This window comes from Triturus cristatus, chromosome 11 (assembly GCF_964204655.1).
Source record: "Triturus cristatus chromosome 11, aTriCri1.1, whole genome shotgun sequence".
Classification (NCBI taxonomy): domain Eukaryota; kingdom Metazoa; phylum Chordata; class Amphibia; order Caudata; family Salamandridae; genus Triturus; species Triturus cristatus.
The window spans coordinates 628,745,267-628,768,187 of NC_140594.1; the positions used below are offsets into that span (position 1 = coordinate 628,745,267).

The 22,921-nt window shown below is 45.3% G+C and overlaps 1 protein-coding gene across 1 annotated transcript in view; it reads left to right on the forward strand.

Moving 5' to 3' along the window:
* VDAC3 (voltage dependent anion channel 3) overlaps positions 1 to 22,921 on the forward strand; it is a 51,216-nt gene that overhangs the window by 23,000 nt on the left and 5,295 nt on the right. The window contains exons 4-6 of the mRNA XM_085634082.1: positions 7,076 to 7,228; positions 8,111 to 8,163; positions 20,786 to 21,013. Coding sequence (XP_085490208.1) covers positions 7,076 to 7,228; positions 8,111 to 8,163; positions 20,786 to 21,013 — 434 coding nt within the window. The remainder of the gene's footprint in view (positions 1 to 7,075; positions 7,229 to 8,110; positions 8,164 to 20,785; positions 21,014 to 22,921) is intronic.

Sequence of the window (22,921 nt, forward strand, 5' to 3'; positions counted from 1 at the left end):
TTAGACTGATGATCTCTAGACCCGATACATGTCCCGGGTTTTAGAATATCACCCGAGAAATGGCTCGGGTTTCAGGATAACTTCCCTCATCAGTAGAGAAAATAGTTAGGGGTGGAAGAGAGGGCCGCCAAACAACCGTCAAAGGCCTCAATGCCCGCACAGGCACGCAGGTGCGTCGTCCAGGAGCTCGTCAGCTCAAAGCTCGAGGGAGCCAATTTTTAGAAACAATCGCAATGGACCGCACTCTGCTAGCCCCTCCTCCGGGTCGCCCCTGGGGAATCTGGTACATGGAGTTCTTGAGTGGTTCACCCCAGTGGGTGCAAGTAAGTACTTGTTAGACTGATGATCTCTAGACCCGATACATGTCCCGGGTTTTAGAATATCACCCGAGAAATGGCTCGGGTTTCAGGATAACTTCCCTCATCAGTAGAGAAAATAGTTAGGGGTGGAAGAGAGGGCCGCCAAACAACCGTCAAAGGCCTCAATGCCCGCACAGGCACGCAGGTGCGTCGTCCAGGAGCTCGTCAGCTCAAAGCTCGAGGGAGCCAATTTTTAGAAACAATCGCAATGGACCGCACTCTGCTAGCCCCTCCTCCGGGTCGCCCCTGGGGAATCTGGTACATGGAGTTCTTGAGTGGTTCACCCCAGTGGGTGCAAGTAAGTACTTGTTAGACTGATGATCTCTAGACCCGATACATGTCCCGGGTTTTAGAATATCACCCGAGAAATGGCTCGGGTTTCAGGATAACTTCCCTCATCAGTAGAGAAAATAGTTAGGGGTGGAAGAGAGGGCCGCCAAACAACCGTCAAAGGCCTCAATGCCCGCACAGGCACGCAGGTGCGTCGTCCAGGAGCTCGTCCGCTCAAAGCTCGAGGGAGCCAATTTTTAGAAACAATCGCAATGGACCGCACTCTGCTAGCCCCTCCTCCGGGTCGCCCCTGGGGAATCTGGTACATGGAGTTCTTGAGTGGTTCACCCCAGTGGGTGCAAGTAAGTACTTGTTAGACTGATGATCTCTAGACCCGATACATGTCCCGGGTTTTAGAATATCACCCGAGAAATGGCTCGGGTTTCAGGATAACTTCCCTCATCAGTAGAGAAAATAGTTAGGGGTGGAAGAGAGGGCCGCCAAACAACCGTCAAAGGCCTCAATGCCCGCACAGGCACGCAGGTGCGTCGTCCAGGAGCTCGTCCGCTCAAAGCTCGAGGGAGCCAATTTTTAGAAACAATCGCAATGGACCGCACTCTGCTAGCCCCTCCTCCGGGTCGCCCCTGGGGAATCTGGTACATGGAGTTCTTGAGTGGTTCACCCCAGTGGGTGCAAGTAAGTACTTGTTAGACTGATGATCTCTAGACCCGATACATGTCCCGGGTTTTAGAATATCACCCGAGAAATGGCTCGGGTTTCAGGATAACTTCCCTCATCAGTAGAGAAAATAGTTAGGGGTGGAAGAGAGGGCCGCCAAACAACCGTCAAAGGCCTCAATGCCCGCACAGGCACGCAGGTGCGTCGTCCAGGAGCTCGTCAGCTCAAAGCTCGAGGGAGCCAATTTTTAGAAACAATCGCAATGGACCGCACTCTGCTAGCCCCTCCTCCGGGTCGCCCCTGGGGAATCTGGTACATGGAGTTCTTGAGTGGTTCACCCCAGTGGGTGCAAGTAAGTACTTGTTAGACTGATGATCTCTAGACCCGATACATGTCCCGGGTTTTAGAATATCACCCGAGAAATGGCTCGGGTTTCAGGATAACTTCCCTCATCAGTAGAGAAAATAGTTAGGGGTGGAAGAGAGGGCCGCCAAACAACCGTCAAAGGCCTCAATGCCCGCACAGGCACGCAGGTGCGTCGTCCAGGAGCTCGTCAGCTCAAAGCTCGAGGGAGCCAATTTTTAGAAACAATCGCAATGGACCGCACTCTGCTAGCCCCTCCTCCGGGTCGCCCCTGGGGAATCTGGTACATGGAGTTCTTGAGTGGTTCACCCCAGTGGGTGCAAGTAAGTACTTGTTAGACTGATGATCTCTAGACCCGATACATGTCCCGGGTTTTAGAATATCACCCGAGAAATGGCTCGGGTTTCAGGATAACTTCCCTCATCAGTAGAGAAAATAGTTAGGGGTGGAAGAGAGGGCCGCCAAACAACCGTCAAAGGCCTCAATGCCCGCACAGGCACGCAGGTGCGTCGTCCAGGAGCTCGTCAGCTCAAAGCTCGAGGGAGCCAATTTTTAGAAACAATCGCAATGGACCGCACTCTGCTAGCCCCTCCTCCGGGTCGCCCCTGGGGAATCTGGTACATGGAGTTCTTGAGTGGTTCACCCCAGTGGGTGCAAGTAAGTACTTGTTAGACTGATGATCTCTAGACCCGATACATGTCCCGGGTTTTAGAATATCACCCGAGAAATGGCTCGGGTTTCAGGATAACTTCCCTCATCAGTAGAGAAAATAGTTAGGGGTGGAAGAGAGGGCCGCCAAACAACCGTCAAAGGCCTCAATGCCCGCACAGGCACGCAGGTGCGTCGTCCAGGAGCTCGTCAGCTCAAACCTCCATGCGATATCTGCTTTACTCATGTCATAAATTCCTGTTTTCCCACCTGTTGGTCGGGTCTTGAAATATTCTGGATTTCTTCCCGCTTCCGAGAAAGATTTCCCATTCATTTCTTGTGTGACTTTGGTCCTACAGGTCCTCCCTGCATCTCAGACCACATTATCTTTCTTTTTTTCTTTTTGGGAGTACTCTTCTCTAACTGAATAGTTGTGTTCTTCAATTTAATCCTCCGTCTGCTGGATTCCCCTCCATACTCCATTTTAGTACATAAATCCTTTCATGACATTTTTTACTACGGGCCCATTTCATTCTTACGTTGCCTGTTAGGAAGCTTCCATTTGGTAAATTCAAGTTCTTTCTGTACTGGAATTCACCCAAGATCTCTCTGCTCATATCCATCGGTAGCTGATGCACAGAAGACGTCCGTTACCTTAACTGATCTTGGACTTCTTTTTCTGCAGCTAGAATGCATACATCCTTAAGAGGGAAGTCTGGAAACCACAAATAAACACTGTTTAACTGAGAACTATTTTCTCAGCCTTTTAGCCCACTTTGGAACATGAATATAGCATTTTTCCGATTTGAGCAAACAACAATGCAGTATTTTACTTGAAGAAACTGGGTAATACACAAAATGTTGCCCTATGCCTGCAGTTAAATTAGATTGTGGTGTCAGAATTTCAGTACACCTATTTCACCTTCAAGTGAAATGTTCCCCAGGAGTCAAAATGACACTTGAGTCACATATTGGGTTTTTGACTCACAGACTTTCACCACCAAAGCCAAGCTAAACTGTCCTCGTGTCTGTTTTGCAAATCAAAAGTCAGTTCAAAGGGGAACATTTCTGTTCAGGGCAGCCTCCGCAGAGTATCCCCATTTCCACCTATCCGCAAGACAGTAGTCCAGGTCAGAAGACTTCACTTTGTCAAACTGATATTGTTCACTTCAGTGAGGCCTTATCAGATCTGGCTATCAGATCTCCATCTTTACAAGAACTAATTTCCAGATATCCTAAACGACCCACATGTGCTATCCCAACAAGGTCTAAATTTGCACCCTGCTCTTTATGAGAAAGCACGAAGTCTGTCAGATAACTGTATTATCTTTTTACCACTTGTAACTGTTCCTATCTAACCCTGCCAACAAAGCATCCAGGTCAGCTACTGTCTGATGAATAGTGGACTGCGTTTCTAAATTTTACTAAATTTGCGGAGTTCACTTATTGTAGGAACTTCTGTCTAATTCTACCTGAGCAAAGGCTACATCAGTAGCCTTGAGACAAGTCTTGGAAATATTCAGGACAGCCTTCTGGGCTACACCATATGTAGAGGCTCCTCTTTGGAACTTTCATCTCGATGTGACGCTGCAGTTGGCCTGGGGAAATATGCGTAATTCCTTGACCTAGTTCTGCATATTCTCTGTCTGCCTTATATAGTTTAAATCTATAGAATTGTAAGGTAGGGGAGCTTAATGTGAAAAAACATTTAAAATTACTTTGATGGTGATTCAAGTAATTTCAGATATTCCTCTCACTGGTGCACACACTCACCCAACCATCCCTCCAGGATACACCTTGTTGCCCTAGGGCTTTGTAAGAAGCCCATGCCAACTTATTTAATGGTTAAAAAAGTTGGTTGTATAGTGGAGTCCGAGCTTGGCATGCTGAGGAGGGTGTAATGGTGGAAATCCTCGAAGATCTCAAAGCTACAGTGTCTTTTCAGAGCAGTGTTACCGCATAGCATTCTATAAAGAGGGTTCGCAAACAAGCTAAAAGGAGGGCAGAGGGTGGGGCAATGGCGAAGATAAAATGAATCCCCATAAATTTAATTTATGGTCATTGCCTAATGAACCTATCATGGCTGCCAATATGCCTAATCTGTATCTTTGAAACAGTTATGGCTGCCTGTACTGTCTGATCTTTGAGTCTCAGGCCAAGTGCATGTTGGTGTTGCCTTTACTGTGCATTGGAGGCTCTGCGGCTGCTTGAGCTGAGTGATGATGATTCAGTCTGTACTTGCTTTTTCTTGAGCTCTCTTGTGTGATGGAGGCGCAGTGGTTGCCTATACTTTTCCTTTTCTGGTTGACAGGTAGTGTCATCGTGTGCTATGTTTGCTCTGTGTGATGAAGTCACCATGCCTTCTTGTGCTGTTAATTCTGCTAAGACCTTATTGTAGCAACCCATGTTTCGCCAGTCTTCTGAGGGCACGTGGCATCCTGTGCTGCACTTGCCCTTTAGAGGAGAGTCTGGATCATTTGTTTCATTTGCCATTTTGTCTTCCATAACTCCAGATTGCATTCAGAGTCACAAAATAAACAGTAAGGTATTTATTCAATTGGTCTCTTCCAAACATTACATTTTTCTTTCCCTTTTATGCTGACTTTGGATTCTTCACTAAGATGGTAAGAAAATAACTCAAAAATGCTTTTTGATGCACCTGTTTTGCCCATTTTTACTTCTATTCACTTAACCTAATTTTCACTTTTTCTTATTTCTTTAACTGCAATTTGTATACTTTTATATACTTATTTAATTTTTAAAGAGATTGGTACATTCATTGGTGGTCTGCCATGAATACAAGTCCACATATTTTACAATAGCACAGTTGGTTCACCTGCTAAGGATCATCGAAATGGACTTTCTCTTGTAGATCTTCTTTAATCGGTGGCTTTAAAGATGTAGGTTTGAAAGAAGTTATGTCCTACATTTACAGTAAGACGGACTGCATTTTTGTACAAATCATACTATTACTTGAACCACTGTGCAAATGAACAGCATAGTGGTCCAATAACTGAGCAATTACAAATCTCATGTATTAATTGTAGGAAGATATGTATTTCACATCCTGGTGCAATTTGGGAAATGCTTGCTCCAGCAGCTGAAAAACGTCTTAAACTTATCCTGTTAAACATTTTTATCAATGCCCTTTTCGCGCAAGTGGATTTCATGCGACAGCCATACCAATAGTGCTACATCTAATTTGTGTTCTTCCCGCCCGCCCCCCCCCTCCTAAAAGGCAGAATGAAGCGTTTCATTCCTCTGGTACTTCCCCCAATTAAAGCTAATCATGAAACTAAAACCTTTACTTTGTTGCCCATTAGCCATGCGGCAGCTTGCATTGAGCTTAAAGCGTTGCAGAGTACATGCAAGTTCTTTTGGTGACTAACTTGTCAACAGCCTGTGTCAGGGGTCACCGAGAAATAATCTTCTGTTGTAGAAGGTACAGGTACATATGGATACTTGAAAGTTTGTGACCGGATGGAAGGGCGTGCATTTGGTATTGGGGAAAAAGCACTGAATCAGGAACGTCGCTTGGTACACATCACCAGGCCAATCCCCGCTTCCATAGTACCCAGTCCGTTTTCTCCTGCTCACACGGGGCACACCGAATTATGAGTATCGAAAGGAGGAATGCAGCAAGGCGGATCGGTTTGCAGTAGGACTTTTTAAGTCTGACAAGATGCGGAAGGTGGCACAAGGCCTGTTTTCCCTCAGAACTCTACTAGACAAGATTAGAGCACCCTGGAGTTCATCAAACTTCCAAAGTCATTTGACCAGAAATTGGCAGTTTTCGTCAGTCTTGTTCTGGATTCTTGCTACCACTTGGTTAGTAGCAGTGTTACCTAGGATCGCACGCTGCTCTTGTTTCTGAATGGGGCACCGTAAAGAGGTGATAAAACATAATTTTGAAAGTTAACCCATAGTTTTAACATTATCAGAACTTGCTTTGACATTCCTTTCTTGTGCGCATACAGAGCCTAAAAAGAATGATAAACATAAAAAAAACAGTCCATTTCTGGTATCCAACTCTTTGGCCGATCAACTAACAATTCCAACTCTACCTTTTCCAGTGCCTAATCTTCGACACGGCCTTAAACAGTTCAGTTTAAAAGGAGGAATGTAATTTTTCTGTTTGTTTTTTTTTTCTCTGTTCCGCCTAGCATTCCTGTGAGAAGTGTTAGAACTATCTTCACTTTGTTTTGATTGGATGTACTGGACACCTCTCATTTGAACTAGAGTCATTGCTTTTTCAGTCTGACCCCCTCGTTCTCCAAACTTTGGTCATGTCCTTCCAGTTTTCTTGACCAACGTACAGGTTCCCAGGCCAGTGATTGTGAGTATGTTGCAAAACACATTAAGTCCAGATGCTTTTTGCCATTTGTAACACATATATCCCCATCTTTGTCTGAGTGCCCATACTACATCCTCAGTGTGATCTGGAGAAGTGGCGATTCAGTTAGTTTATTTGCACCACAATGCAGAACTTCCCAAAAACACTACACAAGCTCTTACTTCCTCTATAATGTTGCATCCAGGTGAATATATGGCGAGTTGCATCATGCTAGCTTTTATCCAGTAGCAAGGAACCCATTTTCAGATCACTTAGGTGAGAAGCATGTCATTGTTGCCGTTTTTTTGTTCCATGAACCAGTATATGTTTGTGAAGAGAGTGTTGATTTTTGCTTTAAGGATCGGGGTCTATTAGTAGTTTCCCCATTTCAGTTGTTTTTTTGTTGTTTTTTTTTTTTTGCCAGGAATTCACGAGTTGTGGTACTTCTAACATTGAAACCGGCAAAGCCACAGGCCAGCTAGATACCAAGTACAAATTTGAGAAAATGGGGACGACTTTCACTCAGAAATGGAACACAGACAACACCCTGGCCACTGAGATAGCAATGGAAGATCAGGTGAGTAAAGAACTGTAGTTTGCGGTGATGCAGCTTATGTAATCTCAGCCCAAAGCAGCATGATTGCTATCGTGATTGAGAGGACAAGAAAAGAACAGGTCAAAACAGCACACTAGGCACTGGTGATGCACAGGCTCACGCAAGACGAGGCTAGAAGACCACGTTAGCCATTGAGATGCATGGGATCATGAAGTAATACGTGATAGCAACATGCTAGTCACTGGCAGTTGGGGAGAAAAACTACATAAGAGCAAGCACAAACATCCCTGTAGTTACTGGTTGAAATAGAGACCCTGGAGAGCAAGCAGAAAAAAAAGTACTGCAGTGATTGATAGTGGGGGAATCTTGGCAAAGTTGTTGAGAATAGCTTGTCCGCCATTGGGCAAGAAGATAGTCACTGTAGCGCATTTGACAATCCATCAAGAACTAAGAGAGGAGTAGATTAGATTAGCGTTAATAAATAGCGGGGAAAGAGCAGGTCAGAAAAGCAAACTAGTCTGTGAGGACTGAGATATCAACAGACCATGTGGCAATCGCTTGATGGTCATCGGGTACATTGAGAATAGGGAGTGCTGTGGATTAGCATGTCTGAATAGTTGAGTGCTCAATAGGGGTGGGTATATTTGCAGAGGATCAGGCAAACGCATGCAGTGAGGGAACATAATATTAGGGAGGGCAATGGAAGAGGGAGTTAAGCATGGAACATGGCAGCTGGTGGGTTGATAAGAGGAAAGTTTGCAGAGTCATTGGGAATACCTTGAATGTAATGTGTTTGAATTATGCGGCTACTCTTGCAGTATGTGACCCAGGTGCGATAGGGTATGCTAGCTACAGATTGTACTGAGATTAAACCCAGTGTAACAGACTATCTTCTCTCTGCAGTTGGCGAATGGATTAAAACTGGCCTTTGATGCAACATTTGTTCCCAACACTGGGTGAGTCTTCATACTTGATGCCACCAGCTTTGCAAAGAACATTATGATTGAGGGAGAAAGACTGAACTTCAGCTGTAGTGCATGGTTTCCCCATGATATGCTGGACAGGGTTCAATTGAATACTGTTTTGCAAATTTTGGATGTATGCCCAGATCTCTGTACTGGGGTGAATGTATGACATTGTTCTGCATTCTGTCCATCAACTGTTTTTGCATCTGCCTATTTCTCTACAGTATTGTGAATCTCTTAAGAGTAGATTCACATAGTCCCTTGAAAGTCGTCAGAATAGTATATTAGACACTGAGAATGTCAGATGATTCTTTGTGCTCGGTCTAGACCTGTTTTTTTGTAATTAACTAGTTGTGTGGAAGTACAGCGCAGGGTAATTAGGTTGCTGACAGAATGTTGTAGCATTGGTGTATAATCTAAAAGCTTAAAGAGGAAAACGTCTCCCCATCCAGTTACATTCTGAGCTTTGGTATCCGTTTTAGCACCAGAGTGCAGGATTTCAAAATGGGTGGATCTTTTTGACCTCGACTTTACCCAGGTAACCTTGGGGTTGCTTAAGGCCACTTTTGCCATGAATCGGAAGGATTTCTTACAAGAAGCCCTCACTCCACTTGTAACATTGGCTAGAAATATTTGGCTGCTTATTAAGTGGCTTGCAGTCTGCTGAGATTACCCATGATCGTGGTGAATCCCTCTCCAGAAATATGCACTAATTCTTCGGGATCCCCAACGTGTAAAAAACACGCTCTGAAGGAGGAATTGCCTCTGAGTACATGGTTCAATAAATCCCACACTGGCATCAGTGTGGGTTTTTGGAGAGGAGTAGTTTGGTACCAAACACTCCTGGGTTCAGAACAGCCATTATGGTGCTGGGGAACTAGAGTTGTCTAGTAACCAGCCCATGTACCCTATGACTTCCCAGGCAATTACAATATCTAAAAATGGACTAATGCAGCTATGCCCTCAATTGGGGTATAGTGCACACTGCCTTAGGCTGTAAGGCCTGCTAGAGGGCTGACTTACCTATACCATAGGCAGTGCTAGTTGGCATGGCACACAGGCAGTGTGCCGAGTTGACTTTGTCGTTTTGTCTGCACCAGGCCAAGCATGCTGCAGGCAGTCTGCCTGGCCTAGGTTAGGAGTGCCTAGAGGAACCCCCTGCAGTCCAAATGACCTAGGTACCATTTACCAGAGACTTACAGGGGACTGAAGGGCCAATTGGGAAATAGATTTAGTGAAGAAGCACTGGCACAGGGGGCCTGGTTAGTAGGTTCCCCAGTGCACTAAAATGGAAACCACATCAATGTCCAGGCAAAAAGTGGAGGCTAACCATGTCAAAAGAGGCATTTTCTCACATCACCTGTAAAGAAGACCATGAGCTAACCTTAAATTACTTTAATTCTCATTGCCTCCTAAACCCTGCATCCACTCCAATGACAAGGAAGTAGCAAAAACATCTTTGAGAGACAAACGTACTACCAGCACAGGGAAAGTTGTGTCCTGCAGCCCCTCTTTGACTGTTTCTGGCCTTCTGTGATTCTCCACCACCCAGTGGACTCAACAGTCTGAATTCTCTGGAGCTACTCCACAGTTTTATTTACGTTCAGCAGCCAAGCACAAGGCTCTGCTTATTAGTGAGGGTGCATCTAAAGTGTATCCCCTTCCCGAGTCATGGGTAGCCACTGTCTCCTCACACCAAACCGAGAGACTGAACAGTTTTATTTAACTATTTCAAATAGCAGAACTGCATAAGAATATCATAACCAGATTTGTTGAGATCTAAGTATGGTATCACTAATTTGTAGCAGGTTCAAGAAGAAATATTTGAAACCATGATTTACTGGTTCGATTGAATACAACAAAAAACTTGTGATATTTCAGGAAGAGCTGAAAAAGGCGAGATCATAATTGTGTCTGCAAATTAAAATGTGTGGAATTTCTAAATGAACCAACTGATAGTTCCATTGAGTTGTTGCAGCTTCTGTAATGGTTTTTTGAGCTTACAATGCTTTAAAACTTTTTGGTACATGACTGTCCTCTGCATGTTAAAAAGGTGTGTACCCCTACCCTGAATGCCTGGCTGTGTCAAATTGGTATCTTTAGTTATTTTGGCTCTGACCTCACGCTAATCTAGTGTGTCTGTGTGTAGAGGCATAGGCCTGTCTCTGGCAATGTGAGGTCTAGGATCTATCCTGAGACCTGGAGGGGCACACCAAGAGTGCCTACAAAGTAGACAGTGGTCTGCTGACCATACACTGGGTGCATGACAAGTAGCAGTCATGGTAGTGCAACATGTTTTGTGAACCTGTAGTATGACCAGACTTTTTTTCTCTGTGTCAGTGCAGTCTACTGACCACTCTCATGTAAAGACCTGCTTATATGTGAATCCCAGAACCACGGGGGGGTGTCTGTCTGTCTGTCTGTGTCTGTTTTGGGGTTAGTGAGATCCATTTTGAATGCCCCTAGTTTCAGCATGGCACAAGATGTAGAGCGAATATAGTTTCCTCAGAAGGTGAAAGTATATTGCCTGCCTTATTGTGGGTGGAGACCCAAAAACTGAAGCGAAAAGCATGAAGATCGGTCTAACTTTAGAAATTTCCCAAGGACCTTGCTAGCAAAGAACTGCTCATTAATCCTTTGTGAGCTCTGCTATTTGGTGAATGGTAGGAGTAAGATGTAGAAATGCATTTTCCATTGTGAGAGACGAGGACATTTCATGGGTGAGCCTATCCGTTTGAATATAGTTGTTACTGCTGCAGGAAGGATCGTGACAGCCAGGTGCAGGTTGCCCCTATTTTGAGTACTCCTGCTTGAGCCATCCCATTACTGTCTGCTGTGAGAAAAATCTCTTTAGCTCAAAGTGTGTACGTGTAGTGCAGCCTGGAAAGGACATTTGAAAGAGAATAGCTGAAACCAGTCCTGAAGCCGTAGAGATTGGATCCACTCCCCCTATCTGGAAAAAGTGTATTAAATTGGGAACCAAACCATCCCACTTTATTCCAGCCCGAGTTCTTCTTGACCAAGGAAGGGAGTGCTCCACAGAGTACTCTTAAGAGCTGCTCTGTAGCCAGGACTAGTGTATGCCTGACAGCCTGTCTCCCAGAGGTGTGTGGACATCACCGGAAATCAACACTTTTTGTTGGATAGGATGATAAGATGCCTAAAGAACTTAGAAGCCTGCCTTCTGAGATAGGAAGTGTGCCTGACCCTGCAGGAAGAGAGACTGGTGAGGAGAGGCTAGGCGTATTCCTGGCGTGAGGATCCCCAGAGAAAATGGATGACCCATGAGTGCAATATAGGAGAGATCAGTGCTTTTAAAAGTGGTCTCTCTGCGCAGTTCAGGCGTGAACTGTACCAAGTCATTACCAGAGCATGTCCTACCATGTAGGGAAGCAGTCCGCTACAAGCTCGAGAGAATTGTTCTGCTGCCGAGGAGGAGAACAAATCTGAGTCGACGCTGATGTGGGCAATCCTGTTCATCCCAGAGGCTGCAACTGCCCCTAAAATCACCACCGCAAAGAACTTTATGTGGAGGCTTCCACTGTCCAGTGCCGGACTGCAGCCGAACATGATGGCCGTGCCGCTGTACTCTGGTGCCGCTGCACAAGCTACCTTCCTGAGGCGGTCTTGTAAACCTTGTCCTGAGTGAGGCTGCTGCAATGGCTTGCCCAAGAGAAAAGATTCAAGCCCTGAGGGCTGCTGTTAAATCTGCATCCATCACATAACCTTGAGTACAGAGAACAAAGCAAGTAAACTGGGCCTACAAAGGGGACAAGGGACTAAGGCACTGGCGAGCCTGCTTGAGATTATGTGAAACAAGAACAATAAAGACAATGAAATGAGTTGCATCAGGAACCAGTGAGAACTTTTGAGGCATCTGCACCGGAGTCTAATCTTTGGTTGAACTCTTAGAGGGTTGGTGAATGGTAATAGCAGAATCTCAACAACAGCAGGATGGAGAACGATTACCAGTAAAGGGGGGGGGGGCACCTCTTTCATAGAACACCTCTTAATTCAACCCAATATGTTCTGCCCATGAGATTGTTTAGTAGTTAGTCATTTTCCATAAAGGTGAAGCAGTAGGCTGGATGTGATATTATGCCTGTGGGTTGATTAAGTTGTTCAGAGCTCTTGGCCATGCTACCTCCTTGACTGCTTCCCTTTGCTACTCTGAGAGTCAACTGTAGAAGCGGTGTACTTGGGCCCCGTTTGCATGTAGTTGGGTGGACCCCAGTGGCAAACAACCCTAACCATCTTGTTTGGGGCTCAGTAGCTCCTGTCTGTTCTGTGGCCCCTCGAACAAAGTCTGACAAATGTCGACTTTTCCAGCTATAAGGAGTTCTTGCTCCAGAGTTATCTTTAACTGAGTTGGTGAGTAATTAGGCTAAATAGGGTCATTTGTTTAGGTGAATGGTTTAATACACCTGTCAGCAGATCTGGAATTAGATCCTAATTTCCATGACTTACCAGTGCACGTTTGCTAGTACAGATGAGATGTGATCACATTGTCTTTTGTAAATAAGCCTGGTTGTGGAATTGTAGAACTGCGTTTAGTGGGCGTTTGGAAATTGAGATCTGCCTACTAGTATGACATTTCCAAAGTTTAGTAGAGAAATGACAAAGCAGGTGTTGCCTTTTCCAGCTGGGTAGACAATTGTAAGTGTCTCATCTTTATAAGTGAGTGAAGGTGACAGTTGACAGATGTAACTATTCTGTGTGGGAAAGTGAGATGTTGAAGTCCAGAGTAGACCTAGAGATTAGTTGGAGAGAGATGGAGAAAACCCTTATGCATTTAGCTCATCTTAGGCGAGGGTAAGCATTAATATTTAGTTCTCATTGTACTAAGACAGAACTCGTTTTTTGTGCAGGTAGAAGATCAGGAAATTAATTGATAAACCCATTTGAAGTTTCGTAACCCAAAAGTAAATGGTAACTATGTTGTTGGCTGAAGAAGTTAAGTTAAGTTTTTTTGTCATGTTGATAAACTGAAACCTTCATCCCCTCAAATGAACTCCATGGCTCAATATACAGGTTGTGGTAGCTAAGACCCATCTCTTAGCAGTACCACATGGTTTTAGAGCTGTTGCAAAGACTAGCTTTACAAGCCTTACGAGTTGATATCTGCTGATTTGAAAAAACTAGAACTGTTTCAGGACTTGGTTGCTGTTCCGGGAAATTAGTTTTGCATTGTCTTATGAGATGATATCTGTTGATTGGAAAAGACTAGAATAAGTTCAGGACTTGGTTGCTGTTCCAAGGTTAAGATTACTCTCTGGTTATCAGCTGTGTCAAAATCCACTAAGCAGCCCAGAAGAACAAGCAGACAACAAACCATTACAGTCAACATGGATGGTGTGAACTCTGTATACTGTGTGTGTTGGCATGTTGTATGCTTGTTGTGTAACATGGACACTAAGCCTGGTGAATGCTGTCCTATACGGATATGGCAAGTGTCTGCAAAAAATGGTGGTTCCCATTCATGGAGTCTCATTCCTTCCCTGTGGGAATGAGTCTGTCTGTTTCTGTCACTAAGCTCCAGTCTCTGCGACCGAATGTCATTGTAGATTACTGGGACAATATACTTCTTTATCTTGCTGCCTACTTCTGCCTGAGATTATCTAACTCGCCCCACTCAATTCTTGTGTTGTGCTGGTTGTCGACACCAACCAAAGGCCTGAGCCGAGTTCCTATGGTTTTCAAAAAGCCAATACACATAGCTTCAGTAGTTGACACCATCCTTCTAGCAGTCTTCCCCCATTACTACTCCTCAAGTCATGCCTGAAGAAGCCCTCTTGGGGAGTCCTATTCTCTAAAACTGTGAAAGCTATGCTGCTAAGTGTGGAGAGGAGCAGCTGTCTCACCAAAAGGATAAACAAGGCACAGCGGACTAAAGCCTGTGCAATGGCAGTCTCAAGTGAGATGCATAAGAGCCACAAGGTCCTTTCACTTTACAGGGCCAAACAAATAGCAGGCGGGCTGGCCATCAATGTGAAAAGTTGGCCTGCTATATGCTGTCCACTAGTTATAGTGGGCACCTTGCACCAGTCCAAACAACCCTTATTGATGATGGGTTTAAAGACAACCTTTATTGAAAGCTATCCTAGTGGTAACTATGGAGAGCAGCCTTCAGGCTAAGTCTTGAAGGAGTGTAAAGCAGCTTGGTTTACCAGATTATAACCTCTTGAATCACTAAATGAAAGGAGAACCACACAAGGTATATATAAAATATATGTATTTATTTCTAAACACTCACTACTAATCTCTTTATGAGATTAGAGTCCAAGATACACAATAATACAGTTCTAAAACTACAGTAAATAGCACAATATACAAGAGGCCCCAGGGGTGCACCAAACCATATATTAAGAAAGTGGTATAAGAACCATGACTTGACTAGACACAGTGCCTAGAGGATGTAGAATCGCTGGGACCCCAAGGAACCACCCAAGTTAGTGACGCAGGAGACCCACGGGGGACGCGTGCAGTGTGAGAACACAGGCGCGAGCCCCGTACTTTTCTATGGGAAAGTCGCGGTTGGAATTTTAGAAGTTAAGGACACTTAGGAGAGGACTTTGAGCAAACCCATTTAGACTTGGGGGGTTCTAGGGCCAACACCCATGGGAGCACCGGAGTACTCGAGTTACCTCACCCAGGGAAGCCGGGTGCATAGGTGTCAAATGGTGTCGGGAATCGTCGTTGATTTCAATGGCGATCTGCTGCAAAGTGCTGCTGCCGGGAAGAAGGAAAGTGTCCTGTGTGATCCAAGCCTGGATCGAAGATCAGAAGAACCTGAAAGTAGAGGGGACAGAGTCTGGGTCACTTGCCAGTGACCAGGGGCACGATAGACGAATGCCCACCGATGTCGGGTGTTTCAGGTGCGAAGAGATGAAGCTTGACTCTGCAGCCACAAGGACCAGGAGGAGTCGACGACAAACGGGAGCTGAATTCGAGCTGTCCCACGAAGGATGTCGAGTGCTGCGGTGTCGGTGCTCGGATTGATCCCAACAAGCCTTGGCAACAGCAACCCATGCAGGAAGAGAAAAGATGCTTCGGTGCGGACCAGCAAGGTCCTGAGGACTCCCCAAGCGATGGAGAGTCCGGGCACATCTGGAGCAACCAGGTAAGCTCAATTAAAGTTAGAGTGGCCTTCACAGGGACCCACCAGTCGACAGACCAGGGATCGCAAAGGGACCTCGAGAGGAATCACACAATACCAGCCCACGGGACACTCTGTTAGTGTAGGCCACTAATCTTCGGTGGAGACACTGGTCGGGGTGTGGACTACAAGTAGCCCAAAGCACAGCCTTAAGGATCGACGAGAAACATATGCACTTGCAAATGTGCATGGTGTCCAGGGGTTCCGGTTCCACGGTCCCCACGAGGGCTACGGGTCTCAGCTTTGCTGGGAGCTCGGGTCGGTGTCTGGGAACCCAGCTCCTGTATTGCAGATTCTTCGGAGTCCGGCGGAAGCTTCGGAAATGCAAACCAGTCAGATGCGTCTTAGGTGCCTGCCTTGCAGGGGAGTAACTCCTTTACTCCAATGGAGATTCTTCAGTCATCTAGCGCCTTATAGATCGTCGAAGTTCCAGGATTATGTATCAGAGTTTCGTCCAGGTAAATCTAAAGTCCTGTAGCCAGGGGTTCCTATCTTATACCCAAGGAAGGGGTGCAACAAACTCTAGGGACCCACCTATAGGAGGGTCAGGAAAGAGGGGTGGCTACACCAATTTCCTTTGTCCAGTTTCGCTCCAGAGCAGGGGCTGGTAGCCCCTGCAACCGGTTTGAGCTGGACTATGCAGAGTGACACCAAATGTGCCCCCAGTGCAGACTTCAAAGCACTCTTGGAGTGCACCCACCCAGCCCCAATACACTAACGCCTGTCTGGGAGGTGGTCACACCTCCCTGTGACAAGAAACCTATTGCCCAGGCCTCCCCTGCTGGAGTTTCGTCCAGCAGCAGGAGGGCAGGCTTGTGCCTGTGGCTGGCAGCATCTTGTGATGCTAGGGTCTGTTAAGCTGGTACCGGGTATACTGGTGCTGTCATGTCTCTCCCTCTAGAAGGGTGGGATCATATTCCCACACCAGTTACTGGTGTGGGGGTATGATTCCAAGGTGTTTGACACCTAACACAGCATGTTTCCATGCAGCCATTCCAAAGTTAGCATTTACTGTGAGGTTCTAATGCACTTGAGAGTATATGATTTGGCTGCATCACAAACCACCCCGGAATAAAGGTTCCGAAAGCTGCAGAGGGGCTCTGCTCATGCATGGGCACCCTCTCACATGAAACCCAGCACCCTGCCTAGAGGATTGTTAAGGCCTGCCATAGGGGTGACTGATAGGTTTAGATGTGCAGTGATATGGCGAGATATAGGTTACCTATATCTCAGTAAGGGGTGCATACACCACCTTGCCCAGGCTGCAGTAGCAGACCTGTGGTGTCATTTTGGAAGGCTTCCAAGGGGTGGCACAATACATGCTGCAGCCCGTGGTAGGCCTCTGGGGTACCTATGCCCTGGGTACATAGTATACCATATACTAGGGACTTATAAGGGTACCCCAGAATCCAATCTGGAGTGTACCTAAAGTACTGGTAATCAATTTAGAGAGGAAGCAGCAAGGCTGGGCTGCTGGTTAGCAGGGCCCCAGCCAGACTAAAGTCGAAAAACAGTGAGATATCAGGAAAAGTGGAGGTAACTATAAGAAGTAGGTCCTACTCTCCTACAGTCAAGGGTATTGAAAATCTGCAGAGTGTATTCCAGCACTTCAGATGTGAGGAGCTATGCCTTAAAGTCCTTGAATTTACAGGAGCAAGTATGTGTCACCTGCCAACCAGTAGATGCACAGAATTGTTATAAACCCAGGTCTTTTAGTAGTTTGCCTTTTGATTGAACCCAGATTCCATCATAGAGAAACCTTTGCAATTTCTTCCTAACCTCTATGATAAGAAGTTATTTCAGTTTAAATTCACTTTTGACCTGAGGCTAAACCACACATGTCTGATGCCAGATGGCAAACATACGGGTAGTCGGTCTCCCTGCTAACTAAATCTTGACTAGGTAGTTTTGAAGTATGGGCCTGTTTCTTTGTTCGTACTGACTGGAGTGAGCTTGGAAGTAAGTGACCACGTTCCCTTCTTTTTTGGAATGTTAATTATTGAATGTGTTTTATATATACTATTTCTAACTGGAAAGACCAATTGTGAGATAACTAGTAATGGTGTTGCATGCATTCGATAGCTCTGTTTTCGAGACAATCAAGTACATTTTAGTCAATAATTGAATGCCCTTGCTCTTTCTAATGACAACAAGTCTGACTCGCAACTGAAGATCCCACGTAGCGACCAATTGCTCGCAACCATTGTTTTGACATTCAAGAAGTGAGTTTGGATTCATGTTCGACTGTGCATTGTCTAACCTACATGCATATAAACTGGGCGAGAGAAGATTATGGTTCCTACTGTACATCCTGCCTAGAGAATATACAGTACACCAATAGAATATAGTGAACCTACACTCAGGGTCCTCTTAACATCTTTGGGAGCCCTGGGCCAGACTTATTTTGGGGGCCCTTGTTCAAAGGAACTTTGAATTTATCATCAATTTTCTCCCTCCACATGCCCTCTTAGGATAGTTCATAGATAGTGGCATCTTAACAAGTATTGGGGGCATGGGCAAAAAACATATTTTGGGGACTCCTATCAGAACAATTTACATATAAGAGGCGTAAAAGACCTATTTACTAGAAGCAGTTCTCCGTACTGCTTCCTGGTTAATCCAGAGGGACTACTATTTGTAAAAGTCATTGCAATAGTGCAATTCTAGCTCATCAAATATAGGAGAGAGATTTAAAAATCAGTGAACTTAAAACGAAGAAAGGCTTTAAGGATTTTTTAAAGGTAATTTATGTAGTGTAGATGGGGTGTGTATATTGCAATAATTTCAAGAACATTTTACTGTAACAGTGCAAGTTTCTTAAACTCGCAAATATTCTGCACCTTTTTTGAGACATTGCTAGTTGGGATCGGCACAGATTCTGAGATTAGAAAACTGAGCTTTTTTTCTTATATAACACAGATCATACACATGCTAGCTTTTGTCAGAAAAACAATTCTCCAGTTAACCAAATATTAATTAATGCAGACGCAGGCATCACACGAGAATGTATTCCGCAAATTTGCATATGCCTTGTAGGTCTTGGAAGCACCCCCTCAGGTTGTAAAGATCTTCTAAACTCAAGACTCTAATCCATCCCTCTGATTACAACAATTGTGCAAAACAAGATCGCAAAGAGCAAACACCTATTGCACAGATCTACCAGACTGGAGCATTAATTCTATCTCTTAAGCTACATCTGTCTTTCAGTTTAGATGTCGGACAGCATCAGCTTACCTCAAATCACATAGATCTTACACACTCAACCCTCTAACAGCAGCTTTTTCTAAAGAAGCTGTTTTGATGGAGGGTTGCATATGTCATTGTATATATGTGCTGAAATATGTTGTGTTTGAGGAGTAGTACACAAAATATTTTATAAATATGTGCCAAATGCCACTCCATGTTTCAAATGTGTTTACATCTATGGGGAAATTTACTAAAGTATGACACCGCAGAACAGCAACTAAAGTTGCGGTGCTTCGTGTCAAAGGGAGTGCGAAAAACAGCACTGTATCTAATAAGATGGGAGTGTTATTTTCTCTCCCCCCCACTGCTGTGCGCCAACATACACACCCTTGCACTACAGAGCAAGAATGTGTCCTGTGCACTACAGAGCAAGGATGTGTGGGTTCTATCAAGTGTAGGTTTTGTACTGGAAGGCAATCCTTCCAGTACAAAAACTATGCTTGTAATACCCGTCCTGCTTTGTATGTGTACTGTACAATGCAGCATTCAGTTTAAAAGGTATGAATAAAAACATTTCTCCTCTGTTGCTCCTGTCTTGTGGAAGTGGAAGGTTTTGGTGCAAATCGGTGCGTAAAATTGTTAGTAGGTAGCGATTTGCATCAAAAACCATGGATGGCTGTATGGGAACGCCTTGACACCAAGTATTTTGAGTTACTTTGTTTCATCTTTCCATTGCAAATCCTGATTTGTGCTGAAAGTAAACACCACCACAACTCTTTGCGCTGGCTTTGCATTATAAAGGTAAAACAAATCCAGCGCAGTCTTAGTAAATCTGGGGCCTAAAGTTCAGAATACATGTACCGGCAGATAAAACAGTACCATTTGAGTTTTCAATGTTGTGTTACAACTGCAGCTTAGTAGTGTTGTTTAGCAATAGTATCTGTGGTCTCCTTCCATTACTCTTGAATGAAACATTATTTAGTTTAAAATGAAACTTGTTACAGATGTTGCATGGGGCTGAAAACATTTATCTGCTAAATATCTGTAATGAACTCCCACATCACCCAGTCTCCACTTGCTAAAAACACAAATTAAAAGAAATGGACATTTATGTTTAAACAGCAATCCAGGTTATCAGGGCAGAACTGTCAGAATGAGGCGGATAGTTCAGGCAAAGAGTTGAGAAGCCTCTGGTAGGGGGCCCTAATTAAAAACTGGGGCCCTGGGCTAGAGCCCACTTTGTCCATGCCTTCAAACGTCTCTGCCAACACTAGGAGATTATTTCTACGCTGTTCAATTTGTATAGATGTTATGGATGTGGAACCCTCGCCCACCATTGGTGGCATGGTCCATGATGGGGTTTCCCTCCGGCATCTTGGGTTACACCATGCCCCAGGTTCGGCTCAACCTGTTATGGGGAGCTTAAGTTGTGGAGAAACTGCACTGCCGCAAAAGAAGAACCACCCATGCTGGAGGTGCTACTTGTGTCTGACGATGACACTGCATCTGGAGCTGGTCAGACAAGTAGCAGCATCACCTCATCAATATCCGAGCATTTCTGATCCCTCATGAGCCATCCACATGGTCTATGCTGTGTATGTGTCATCATGCCTATGTGTAGGAAGTGGACTGGGCATTGTCAAGGCAGATGAGCTGCCAGATCATGCATCTTGTTTGCATGTCCATCCAAGGGAACCATGTCTTCGATGCTGGTGCTGACAGGAGTGCAGTATCCAATGAGGAGTGACACTTTACGGCAAACTGGGTATAGGTAGAAGTGCAGCACATTGGACGGTGGACGAGGCTTAGGAGCAGGAAAGTCCGGGGCTGACCAGGTGTAATTTCGCTTAAACTTGTCTCCGGATTGTTGGGTTTAAAATGTTTGAAGAACTGTTGAATATCATTTGTTATGACTACGTAACAAGGACACTGAAATGCTAAAAGCAAGACTATGGAGGGCTGCATTGGGTGTTGTTTTTCTGCACCATTTGGTATTGTTGAGGAACCTGCATTGTGACCATGCCAGAGGAACTCTTGCAGAACATCTACTCTTGATCTGGATGCCTGTGATTGACTGTCAGCCTCAGCTACATATTTTTTGAGCCCCATCGTTGACTAGTCTCCTACATTCAGAATGGTACAGCACTGCCTCCTGTAGCGAAGAGGCAGCCTGCTGGCTCCTTCCATGGTTTAAACCATTATTTTGTTAATTAAGGGGCTACTAGAGTCTTTGTGGAGCACTGCTGAGTAACGCGTTGTTTCTGTCAACAGGAAGAAGAGCGGCAAGTTGAAGACGTCCTACAAGAGGGATTATGCCAACCTGGGCTGCGACATCGACCTCGATATGGCGGGCCCCACCGTCCATGGCTGGGCTGTTCTGGGTTATGAAGGGTGGTTGGCTGGCTACCAGGTGGCCTTTGATACCGCGAAATCCAGGCTGGCCCAGAATAATGTTGCCTTGGGCTACAAGGCTGGAGACTTCCAGCTGCACACCAACGTGTGAGTATTGGCATTACATAGACCTGTGGGTCCAGTTTGATGTGGTGGGTTGAGTGGTGGGACAGAAGGCATTGAAGAGAATCTGGTGGTGGGAGGGACATAGATCACACAGTTGGGGGGTGGTGGGGGTGCCACGGAGTTCCCCCTAATGTGATAATACCACATGGTGGTATACAGTGCATTGTCTATCGGTGGTGATGTGCTTGTGTACGGAACGACTAAGGTGTAGCGCTAGGGTCAAGGGATGTTTGGGTGTGTGTGGAAGGAATGAGGCATCGAACAGTGATGTCCTATTTATGAGTGGGTAGGTATGGGGACTTGGTATTGTTTTTGAGTCAGGAGATTTCACAGCATATGTTTATGTAGTAGGATTTGAGACAAAAATCTGGTATCTGGAGCTCTGGGGGTAATGAGCCCTGGAACTGGAGACACCTGGGGTTTTAGGTTTGTATCCAGGAAAGAGGCAGACCGGTTCTGTCACAGGATTGTCTCGTATGAGGAGAGCACCATGATCTGTTCCATAATGTGTGAGTGAGTCTAGGAGTGAAAGAGGGTGTAATGATCAGGGTTCATCAACCGAAAGACTGATCGAGTTCTCTTGATGTGGGCGAATGGGGTGTCAGAAGTGCAAGTGTGAGACACAACGATAAGCAGGCCACGGCAGGTCTTGCAAGGATGAGATACAGCTTGGGCGATGGGGACAGATGTTTGGTAGTGTTAAATCAGGGGGTCACAAAGTGGTCTTCTGTGTGACTCCGAGTTTGGGATCCCAGGGAGTTCTTGTTCAGCTCCACTAGGGTGTGCCCAGCTCTTTCTTGAGATGGAGAGAGAAGTTATCCCATTAGGTCTGGCGTTAACCATGACGTACATATGTGTGTGTATAAAAAAAATATATACAGCGCTAAGTGCGTGTGCGTGTGTGTGTGTTTTTGTTTTACAGCCAGATCCTCCCGTGTCATTCATTTGCTGCTTCCGTCCACCACAGCCTGGGACAGTGGGTTAGGCCTTTAGCCAACTTCACTGTGAGTGACGACATTCTGCTCTTTCACAATGCGTGTTTTTTAGAACAATTTTTGGGGGGGAGGTTTTAGACCTATCTCTTGATTGATTGAGGAGGGGGTCCAGTAGCTTCACCGAGAAATACAATTTTACAAAAACAATGACTAAACAAAACCGGCATTGCCAAAGCCAAAAGGCTGGCTGCCAAACACCAGACCTGTTGTCTTTGCACTGCTTGCTTTTCTGTTGCAGTGATCTGTGTGCAATATACAGATCACTTGCTTGAATCTCATGGTTTGTTCTCGGCCTTTTATTGTTATGTGGTTCATAATCACTTTGCAAAGGGCCTAGACGCGTCAGAACGGCTTGTGTTTTAAATACAACTGAACGGTTTCACACACTCCTCCAAGGCCGACGAGCATCGCTGGCCTCTGGTGAACCATCTGCCGTCGGTCGGTTCTGCAGCTTGGGTATAGCTACGTTGCTACTTTGGTTGGAGAAAATATACATAGCCTGCAGCCCGCGTGATGTGTGTTTGTTACTTTGGTTGGCAGATGGTTGTCCAAGACTGTGGCTACCCATATTTTATTTTATTCTTTTGCCTGATTATGCCGAGCCATTGTGTTTTCATACTAGGCATCTATCTAGTGTGTGTTTGCCTGAGCGCATCTCTTGGGTCCTGGAGCTTCTTGCTGTCTATTTAGTACTTTTATTAGAGGATGTCTGACTATATTGTCTTCAGTGGTTGTGTGGGTGGCTGTCAGGCCCTGAAGCCCCTGGGCTGTGTCTGGTTGTTTGGTCTCTGAGTGTTTAGTGGGGCTTGCTGCCTTGTACTTTTAGCTTGATCTCATCTTTGGATGCCTGCCAGGCACGACTAATCATATGTGCTATGCTGTGTTTGATGGTGTG